Source organism: Branchiostoma belcheri, unplaced genomic scaffold (genome assembly GCF_001625305.1).
Source record: "Branchiostoma belcheri isolate BF01 breed outbred unplaced genomic scaffold, Haploidv18h27 scaffold162, whole genome shotgun sequence".
NCBI classification, from domain to species: Eukaryota; Metazoa; Chordata; class Leptocardii; order Amphioxiformes; family Branchiostomatidae; genus Branchiostoma; species Branchiostoma belcheri.
In genome coordinates this window covers 42,715-53,493 of record NW_017803069.1, presented here as the reverse complement: position 1 = coordinate 53,493, position 10,779 = coordinate 42,715, and the positions used below count along the sequence as shown (strand labels likewise).

Here is a 10,779-nt window from a genome sequence, read left to right as displayed (position 1 = left end):
CCTACATAGGTCAATTTCTGTATACCCTATTCCATATGCGAGACCGGGCCATCAATACATGACCATATTGTAACTCATATATTGTATTCAATAGTAGTTTGCAGTATTAATTTCAAGAGCAATAAAGTTCATTCATTCAATCATTCATTCATTCATTCACATTACAATAAAATGTGGTAATAAAGGTGAGACGGGATCAGTAACAGTGGCAGGACCGTCACACTTCCTGCTCACTTTCCCAGTCACCTTGAAAAGGAGAGCTACTAGCTCAGGTCGGCTGAACGTAGCCGGAATCGTAACTTTCTCATAAGTGCACTAATTACTTCCCACTCTTCGACAAGAAGCCGGTCGATAAATATACCGCGTACGTAATGTACGGAATGACAACTAGTATAGCAGGGCTCTCAGGAGAAGAAACTACCGAGGAAGAGATCGTTTTAGTGTTCCACACAGCTTCTTCTGACGCATAGAGAGGTGTAAAAAACAAGTCATAATCCTGGTAACGTTTCTGGGAAACAATAAAATGCCTGCATGCACTCCGTTTGTGCTGATAAATTTACGAATGTCGCATTCTGCGATAGTTGGTTATGACTGTATCGCAGCAGCAGTTTCTCAGCAGTTGTTTGGTGTAATAGCCTGCTGCTGCCAGGTACCGTACGAGATAACAGCCTTCAGTAGTTACTGCGAACGTTATGTTTAGTCCTCCCTGCCAAACACTTTGGATATCTTTCCTTATAAGCCCATGTCACAGATTCACGAACATGGCCTCAAGCATTAGCCGAACTTCGCCCAAAAATGGTTAGGAGTAGGTCGGGGGCAAGGTTAAATGTTAGTTTAGTGCTCTCAACACACCGGGCCGTGCAGCAATGCACCGGAGACTTTTTTCCAAGACTAAAGTTGTAATGCTACAGTTATGACCACCTACAATGTGTATCGAAATGCAAAATTATTGGGTTTACCTTCGCAGAAGGAAACATATTGTTCTCTTTCTTATTATTATTCCTCTTCTCCTATTACAATAAGGTCAATGACCTGAACAAAATGACTGTCAACATGGTAACTAGTGCAGCAGCAGACACCATGAGGCACTGAGTTACATTATGTAGCAAGACAGAGCTGGAAGGGCTACTCACCATATATTAGTATATGAATGTGTTTGTGTAAGAATAAAAAGAGCAGTAGTTTGTTGTGCTAGACCATATGAAGGTAAATATTATGCATTTGGTATGAAGATGTTACCTTTCTAGTGTTTCCTTCTTCTTCCCCACACAGTGTGTGTGGTTGTGGCCAGGAACAGCCACATGCGGACGGTGACGAACTATTTCATCGTGAACCTGTCGGCAGGGGACCTGCTGGTCACCATCATCTGTCTGCCGCCCACCCTGGTGGTGGACATCATGGAGACATGGTTCTTCGGAGAGACCATGTGCAAGGTTTTCTCGTACATGCAGGCAAGTACATACATGGGTCTTGTATGGAAGTATTGTTACCTCCATGAAATGTGTCATGGAGGTTATATTTTCAGTTGCGTTTATCTGTCCGTCCGTCCGTCCGTCCGTCCGTCTGTCTGTTGGTCAACAAGATAACTCAAGAACGCCTGGATGGATTGGTTTCATACTTGGTGTGTTGGTAGGGTGTGACGAAAACTGGAAATGATGAGATTTTTGTCCCCCTAGTGGCTTCCCTTGGTACTGCAGCGCAACTTCCGGTTTTGATATCTCGCGATCTGGACATGCTAGGGTCATGAAATTTTGATGGAAGGTAGCTCTCGTGCTTGGAAAGAAGTCATATAAGTTTGGGCCCCCTAGCGGCTTGTTCTGGAACTGCAGGGCACTTTCTGGCGAAATGTTTAAAAGCCAATAAGTCCAGACAGGAACAACATATTTTCATTATTTTTGGTGTGTAGGTAGCTGAGAGAGAGATGTACATAATTAAATGTAAATTATGCAAATGAGGACTTTATTTGCATAATTAATGAGGAAATTCTACAATTACAGTGTTTTACATTATACTATGTAACCTATGGCAGGCGGAACTTCAACAGATACTAATTATGCAAATGATGACCTAATTTGCATAATTAATGTGAAAATTCTATGATTTCGTAATGGTGAATGATGAGAATGTCATACTTGGGACATCTGTAAGTTAATCAAAAGTTAACATACATCACGATGCATATATCATGTTAATGCAGAGGTCATTTGAACAATTAAAGAAGAAATTTACATTTACATATCAAGATCATATTTCATGGAGGTATAAGGTCTCGGAATTCTAGTTTTTGGTATGTCTGTGTATGTGTCTGTGTCCGTGTGTGTGTCTGTGTCTCTGCATGGCCCTTAAGACAAGTTGTAATGGACATGGTTGGATTCAGTCTGTCCAAGAGGGAGAGAGGCATTAATCACATCTACATCTGGTAGCGCTCACTATTTTCACATATGCTTTTTGTTACATGACCTCCTTGACAGCTGGAGTTGTTTCCCTTGTACGATAAAAATAAGACGTATAGACACCATGGTTAATGAGAAGAAGACACAGTCACCATCACACAGGATCTAAATATTTCATAGATGTCTGAGATCTCCGAATTCATTTTGCTTCTGAGAGACACCATGTATGCTTTTTTCTAATTACCATATCTTCAGCTCTCTCCTGTACCCGGTACCCTACTATGATTTTTGCATGATAGAATTTTAACTTTACAGACAGGCCTGCATTGTGACAACAGAAATAAAACTTAAAAGATAAAAGGCCATTGTGGCTCAAATGTTGGAACGCGTAGTCCTAAGGTTCTAACGACGAGACTGGAAAGCCGACCATGTGAAACTGAAGAAAAACCAACCACATGTTAGTTGCCATCGACTTTGAACGTTCCAGATGAGAAATATTCAAGGCATTGTGTCCCTGCGACTATAAAAAGATGAATACTGTCCATAGGCCTTCCTTTAATTGAAGCGTTCCGGTCCTCGCCCTCTTCCGGGTACATCCTCATGGATTGAAATGTTAAAGGTCAACCGGCATTAACGATCGTGACGGGAGAATCCATTCCGAAGGTTACCCGTGACCAGTACAGTGACAGGTGTTGATCTGATACTTGTAGTTCACCGTTCTTCCATTCCCAGGATGCATAGCGAGGGGGGGGGGTAAAAGTTCCCAGGTTGCATAGCGCCAGAAGTCGGAATTTTGTGTTCCTGTGGTGTTTTGACATTCGCCGATAACAAAATCTGAAATAAAGAGGGCTTTCCCTTAATATCTAGACTGTATACAGTTACCACCGTAGAGAGTAGCGTTACAAATAAACTGTTACGTGTTTACTAGAAAAACACAGGAATTTCATACTCAGGTTTTCCTGGTGTCATTGAATTTGCAACACAAAATGGTCCACACAATAAACACACAGAAAGGAAGCTGTGTACTAAACGTCAACAGTACATGCATGTCGTATTCTGTCATATTTACCCCTTGCGCTATGCATCCTGGGAATTTTGACTCCTGGCGCTATGCATCCTGGGAATGAAAAAGGGTGAATGACACGAGACGCTCAGGTGAAAACTTTTCTCACCTCACATAACCCCAAGATCACAGTGTGACTACATCTTCCGGCTTTTGTCTCCCACACATCGGTATATCTCACAGTGGCGGCGCATATTTCAACGGATCTGTCAGCTCGCTAAGTATGAACATTTTACGGTCGGTTGCGGGTACATGCATTAGTCACGGAGTAAATAGGAAGGAAAACATATTGTTTTTGCTCTGTTTCTTCTTCTTCGTCTTCTTCCTCTCCCAACAAATTAAGGTCAATGACTTGAACCAGACGTCTGTCAAATAAGGTCAATGACCTGGACCAGACGTCTGTCACCATGGTAAACCATGGAGTGTTGGGTTACATCATGTTGCAATTTTATAGCAGGAGGGATTTGGACTCCTGTCACCATATAATGTGTTTGAGTAAAAATTAACAGTAGACCATATGCGAAGGTAAATATTATGCATTTGCTTTGCAAATGTTTCATTTCTAGTTCTAATTATCATCTCCGAAATAACACACGGCAATCGACTTCGTCATGGCGGGAGCAATGGACCGGTGTGAGTGCGGTGCTAGTTATGGCGGCGTGACTGTCACTTATCTCGACTACGCAGATGATGTGACAAGAAGTCTTGGAAGTACTCCAGCTTGCCCTGCAGGCCATGGACGTGGAAACACAACCATTGGGACTGATGATCAGCTGGGACAAGACTAAAGTCCAGAGCCTCAGTGACTACATCACCCCCCCTGCAGGACTGGTAGTCAACTCTTACCCCGTTGAGGCGGTAGACAGGTTCTGCTACCTCGGAGGTACCATGACCTCAAGAGCGACTCCGACATCCAGCTTCGCATAGGACGAGCCGCCTCCGCAATGTCAAGCCTCAACAGTGTTTGGTCTAGCACGGTTCTCTCACACCAAACGAGTTGGTTCCGCCCTGGCAATGTGGCCGAAGAGGCGGAGACGGGCAGACTTGGGGCTGGTTAGTTCTTTCTCTCAGGTCGTCGTTGGAGACGTGATCAAACCACCTGATTCCCAGGATTCTCCGCTGGCATTTGGAGTCGAAGACGTCCAGGCGGCGCTCCTGGGAATCAGGTGGTTTGATCACGTCTCCAACGACGACCTGAGAGAAAGAACTAACCAGCTCCCAGTCTGCCCGTCTCCGCCTCTTCGGCCACATTGCTAGGGCGGAACCACCCCTGGAACTAGGTTCTCTTCTAAGAGAACCGCCTCCCCCCACCTGGTCCCGCCCTAGAGGGAGACCGAGGCGCATTGGATGTCTTTTTAAAGGCATTTAGAAATAAATAGATAAGTAAAAAATAACAATAGCAAATAATCTAAAATTTAATCTCTCCCACCACAGATGGTGTCCGTTTCGGTCTCTGTCCTGACCCTGTGCGCAGTCGCAGTAGAGCGCTGGTACGCCATCGTCCACCCGCTGAAGTTCAAGAGCACCCCTGCGCGTGCGCGGAACATCATCATCTGCATCTGGGTGACGTCATTCCTGGTCACCATCCCCTTACTGCTCGTCTCCAAGACAACCGGCACGTTCCCCAGTGACCTGACCAACCTCTACGTCATGTGTGACGAACATTGGCCTGGTGGGTAAAGCCTTTCATAGACTTTTTAAAATTATCATTTCAACATTTAACCAGAAGAATACGTAGTGGTGGCGCACTCAAGCAAAAATGATACAATGATTGTACATGTGGTATGCATTGTTTCTTCAGCCCCTGTCACACATTTTGCGACCAAGGTTGGCTGAAGTTCGGGAGCATTCTGACCAGATGTAGGCAACGCCTACTGTTAACAGTTCTATACGAATCGAATTGAACTTGGGGTTAAAGTTGAGTCAAATTTGTACCTACCCCCGAACAAGAGCCAACCACCAACTAACTATGGCCTAAATTTGAAAGATTCGGAAGTTATGTTTTAACCTGTCATTAACCAGAACAGAACTAACTAAGGAATTAACATCAACACCGTAAACCAGATGACTAAGTACAGAAGACAATCAATTTTCCTTCGAAACACTTTACTTGCAGGATGTTGTATTGGTCTGTGAGCCATGACAATTTTGTGTCATTTTTTCCTTCCAGAGAACACGTTCTACGGTCAGATCTACCACTCGGCCATCCTCGGACTGATCTACATCGTCCCGCTCTGTATCATCTCCATCGCCTACACCATGATCGTCTGGAAGCTATGGAGCAACCAAATCTCGCGTGAGTTGGCGTGATCTGCGAACATGTACAAGTACAGCACGTCGGCAGAGCCCCTGCGCAGAACGCGCAATGTATTGCGCTTTAATTTGCGCATGGCACTTCGGCAGAACGTTTATTCGCCTTTTCATGATGACATCCCGTCTGTAGTTTTCAAATGTTGTATCTGAAAAGATATTGTCTGCAACGGGCAAAATTTTGATGCAAGGTCGAAGAAATATCCAACGAAAACCGTAAAAAGCTGGGTTTCTCGCAGGCGCAGTACGTAACCCGGATTGTCCACGGTTTTCGTCGGTAATTTGGTGATCATACGTCTTTTTGGTGGCGTTTTCCTTTTATCGACTTTACATCTGTTTGGAGACTCTTCAACGTCGATAACCATCATGTAAAGCAAGCAGGAGTTGAAAATTACACAACCTAGCTTGCCACAGAGATTTTTGATCATCAATGTGTTAAATATTTCAGTTGAATATGTTCGTTTTCTTGGGGGGGGGGATAAGTCAAGCACTTTCTACTTCACACACCGTTACAAGCTAAAGCCAAAGCTGCCATCTATCATCAAGTTGGTGGTTCACTAAAAACCACACAGTAGATTTACATCATCATCCCTGCGGAGTGCACGAAAACTAGTCTGAAACATTTGTCCAACTAATCCTAATAGAACAAAGAAACAAAATCCAAGCATCCTGGGTTGACAATTAGCTAAAGCTAAATTAATTACGTGTACTTACGTATTTTTAATACGTTTCCCTAAGTGTAGGAATAAAAATACAGATTGTGTCGTCTATCTGTACCACTTCAGGCGTGCCATCAATCTAGTTAATACTTAAAGAGGCGTCAAGCTGTCTACTGACGTTGATTAGCCCTGAACAAATTAAAATTACTTCAAAATTACTTAGCCTCGGGTAGATTCAGGATTAACATTAAAACATTCTTCAAGCATACATAGCAACAAATAGTAAATGTAGTGACTTGAACTAACGGGTGTATAAATATAACATTTATCCCGAGTGGATGGAAAAACTGAAAGTAATGTATCATAATGTGACTACATTAGAATTGGAAGAGCATAATTGTCAAATTTATAGAACATGTGAAATAGTGTAGACAGTCCAGAATTACGCTGAACACTGGAGCGGGATGAGTTTTTAAACAACAAAATGGGCCTTATATATATATATGATGGTCCCAGAGTCAGTTCTCCTATGCCGTCTTTAATTAAATGGACAGTAAGCAAATAAGGCAGGGACTTACACATACATAGATATGTCGAAATGGCCACGTCTAGCGTCCGGATGTCCAGTGGGTCTTTTCAGCGTCCCAATTCACTATTCACATTTCCCCCAAAATTCTCCTTTCCCCATGTTTTCATCTGTGGTCACATCATTTCACATTTCTGAAAGTTGCTCCGTTAAATTCACCTGAACGTCATATTTATAAATACCCCTATTAAATAGTGATAGGAGATTGCTGTATGTAGTATGCATAGAAGGCTAGCCTGGATGCCAGGCCAATATAGGCGTATAGCGTGCCTGTGGATCATAGCCTAACAGAGTAGGCCCTGGAAGCAGTCTGGCACCCAGGCTCACAGAGAACAGACTGTTACCACGCACGTAAGTATTTTGTCAAACCCATTTTTATACATGTAACGTTCTTGTCCTCCATTAGTGACAGTCGCCCTCAAGGTGACCGGAAATGACGTCGGGAAACGTCGCGGTAGTCTCGTGGGACAGTTCCGGCGGAGCCTACGGCTGAAAAACAGTGAGTTCCACCATCATGTCGTTTACCATTGGAAAACATATTGTTTTTGCTCTGTTTCTTCTTCCGTTCGAAACAAATAAGATCAATGACCTGAACCAGACGTTTGTCACCATGGTAACCGGTATCAGGTTACATCATGTTGCAATTTTATCACAGAAGGGATTTAGACTCCTGTGGCCCTATATATATAATTCTGTGCAACAATTAACAGTGCAGACCATATGCGAAGGTAAACATTATACATTTGCTTTGAAAATGTTACCTTGAAAGTTTCTAGTTTGATAGATGTTGTACAATGCCACTATGTAAATATAGAGATTGCATTGGATGCCTTTGAATGACTCCTAACTTTAACTTAAATTTGTTAAATTCTTTCCCACTCACCCAGGCGCGGACTTCAGCACCGATTTCCGGCCCTACACCGTGTCCCCGGCAGACGAGTGCCCGCCCAGTCCGCGCTCACACACCGTGTCCCCCGCGGAGGAACAGCCTCGCAGCGCGAGCCCCTCCAGGGACACCATCGGTCAAAGGTCAGGAGAGACCATCTTCGCTCGAAGAAAGGTTGCCCGGATGTTGATCGCCGTGGTTATCATCTTTGCGGTCTGCTGGGCGCCATCTATGGTCATGAACTTCATGAAAAGGTAACTTCCCTATGTTTAGAGTTCAAACTTTCGATCCAACACAAAAAGTTCTCTCACCTAGAGCTTTCGACCAGTCACTCTGGTCTTCCTCAGTAGACTGACCCAGTGTGGCTTGTCACGTGGCTTCTTTGAAGTGTGACGTTAACACTAGGTCAAGGGTATCTGGTAGACGAAAAACAACTCCTAAACGTACGTATCGGCCAAACAGTTCAAAAAGTCAAGTATCTTCCTTATACTTGCTTCCTCGAAACTTCGTTATAGCTATATTACTACACACTTCATTTTTATCATGAAAGTTCATCTTAATTGGTAGTTACATGTTTTTTAAAGTTAAAACTTTTGTTCCAACACTAGATTGTTCTTACCTACAGCTTTCGACCAGTGTTAACGTCACAGTTCTTCTTCTTCTTCTTCTCTTTAATGCCCAACATCACGTTAGTGATGACACTGGCATGTCGTAGTGCTCTGCTGCCTTCGTCTGACATGTTCTGGCGCACTTGTTTATTTTCCAACCGTAATCCCATCTCATTAGTCCGTAGTCCGTAGCCTGGGTCGGGAATCCAGTTCAGAGAAGTCATGTGACAAGTCTCACTGGGTCAGTCTATTGAAGAAGACAATATATTATCATAATAATAAAAATCTACAAGAACTTCAGCACCAAGGACAGAGTTGCTATTCTGTATCTGCACCAGTGCAGGAATGCAGAGAAAAGAGGAATGTCGAGGCCTGGAACAATACATGTATAGTCAATAAGTTGCCCAAGAATATGACAGACCATGGAGGCAACTGCGACAAGGCTTTATCGGGACATTTCTCTTCGTTCCACACCCTTTTCTCCTCGATCTGCCACACCAATTAATCACCGTTCCACACCCTTTTCTCCTCGATCTGCCACACCAATTAATCACCGTTCCACACCCTTTTCTCTTCGTTCCACATCATTTTTTTCACCGTTCCACACCCATCTCTCTTAGTTCCACACCAATTTTTCACCGTTTGACACCCTTTTCTCCTCGTTCTGCCACACCAATTTTTCACCGTTCCACACCCTTTTCTCTTCGTTCCACACCAATTTTTCGCCGTTCCACACGCATTTCTCTTCGTTCCACATCAATTTTTCATAACACAAATTTCTCCTCGTTCTCTTCGGTGAGAAATGGGTATGGAACGAAGAGAAATGAATGTAGAACGGGAAAACTTGGTTTGTAACGAAGAGAAATTGGTGTGGAACGAAGAGAAATGTCCCGATGAAGCCTTATCGCAGTTGTCTGTATGGTCTTTCGTACAAGAAAGTATCCGACCCTGTCTGCCCGTGTTCCCAGAGTGCTTGGATCGTTTGACGTGACCAATGACCGGGGCGGGATGTATGCTGCCTACGGCGTCGCCCATTGGCTCATCTACTTCAACAGCGCCATCAACCCTGTTATCTACGGATTTCTCAGCGGTAAGTCGCTTTTGAATAGTATCAACCAGCAACTACTGAATATGTAGGCTGAGCGGGAGTCACTTTTAAATAGTATTATCATATAGCCAGAAGACGTCGACCAATCAGAAGGCTCCATTTACCATTGGTTATCGGGGCGTAACCTCAAAAGTGGTCGGTTATTACTATAACAGACCACTTTTTGGACCGCACCATTCAGTACAGGGGACAGGACACTAACACTTTCAGTATAGTATCATAGTATTAAAACACATTGTAGATTATTTTGAATAACTTATTTGAAAAACGAACACAAGTAAAAAGACATAAATGAAATTTAAAGAGAAAAAGACTAAACATAATTTTTGACACCCCACTAAAAGTGGGACTGTTCCATTGTCGCGTGGTCACCGCAGACGATCTGTTTTTCTGCAAAAGACGTCTTGTCATAATGTGATAGAATGTCATAGAATGTGAGATTTTTCGCCACTGGACGGCAAAGCACCTCAGTTCCCAGTAGAACAGATATCGCAGGCAGATCTGGGGGCGTGTCAGTTGGATAAGCTATACGATAATAACGTTAATGCTCTGCCTTATCGTCGGTGTATATGGTGAGATAAAACCTGGTCAGGTGCGACCTCGTTCGCTACGCTCACTCGTTAGTTTATTCGGTGGTTATGGCACCTGACCAGAGATTATCTCACCATATACACCTCGGAGCGAGGCATTAATCTTTTATTACCCAGCTACTACTGAATTTGTAGAATTTGAACAAGATCCTCTACTGTGGTATACATATCGCGTTGCCCATTGGCTAATGTACTTGAGAACAAATTGCATCACAATTGAGATATTTGTATCTAGTGTCACCCAACCTCCCACCTACCTTTTCAGAAAAGTTTCGGAGCGGATTCCAGGCGTCCCTCGGATGCCCCCAGGCGAACAAGAAGAAGCAGAACTTGATCCGCGAGGTGACCGTGACCCGGCCCACCATCTCCAGAGTCATGACCACCAAGACGACCAGTACGGCAGACGTCGGCTCCAGGCTGGAGTCCATCCGGCAATACCCCTTCTTCACCGAGACGGTTGTGTGAGGCTCAAACGGTCCGTATTGCTGCAAGTTGGGTGTCTCGTTAAAGAGCTACAACGTCATGGAAGTGTTGGTAGTAAGCAAAGTGCGATACTAAAATTTATTCCAACACAAA

General features: G+C 43.8%; 1 protein-coding gene across 1 annotated transcript; it reads left to right on the top strand.

Annotated features, from left to right (window-relative positions):
* Positions 1 to 1,281: 1,281 nt before the first annotated feature.
* Positions 1,282 to 10,779, top strand: LOC109466289 (orexin receptor type 2-like). The gene is made up of 7 exons (XM_019763997.1): positions 1,282 to 1,451; positions 4,891 to 5,128; positions 5,627 to 5,752; positions 7,418 to 7,510; positions 7,899 to 8,151; positions 9,474 to 9,595; positions 10,469 to 10,779. The coding sequence occupies exons 1-7, from the start codon at positions 1,302 to 1,304 to the stop codon at positions 10,666 to 10,668; spliced, it is 1,182 nt and encodes a 393-aa protein (XP_019619556.1). The 5' UTR covers positions 1,282 to 1,301; the 3' UTR covers positions 10,669 to 10,779.

Excerpts from the sequence above, each read along its gene's own strand:
- LOC109466289 (XM_019763997.1), top strand. The coding sequence starts at position 1,302 with ATGCGGACGGTGACGAACTATTTCATCGTGAACCTGTCGGCAGGGGAC. Across the intron at positions 5,129-5,626 it reads GTGTGACGAACATTGGCCTG|AGAACACGTTCTACGGTCAG; the intron begins GTGGGTAAAGCC and ends TTTTCCTTCCAG. Across the intron at positions 9,596-10,468 it reads TATCTACGGATTTCTCAGCG|AAAAGTTTCGGAGCGGATTC; the intron begins GTAAGTCGCTTT and ends CTACCTTTTCAG.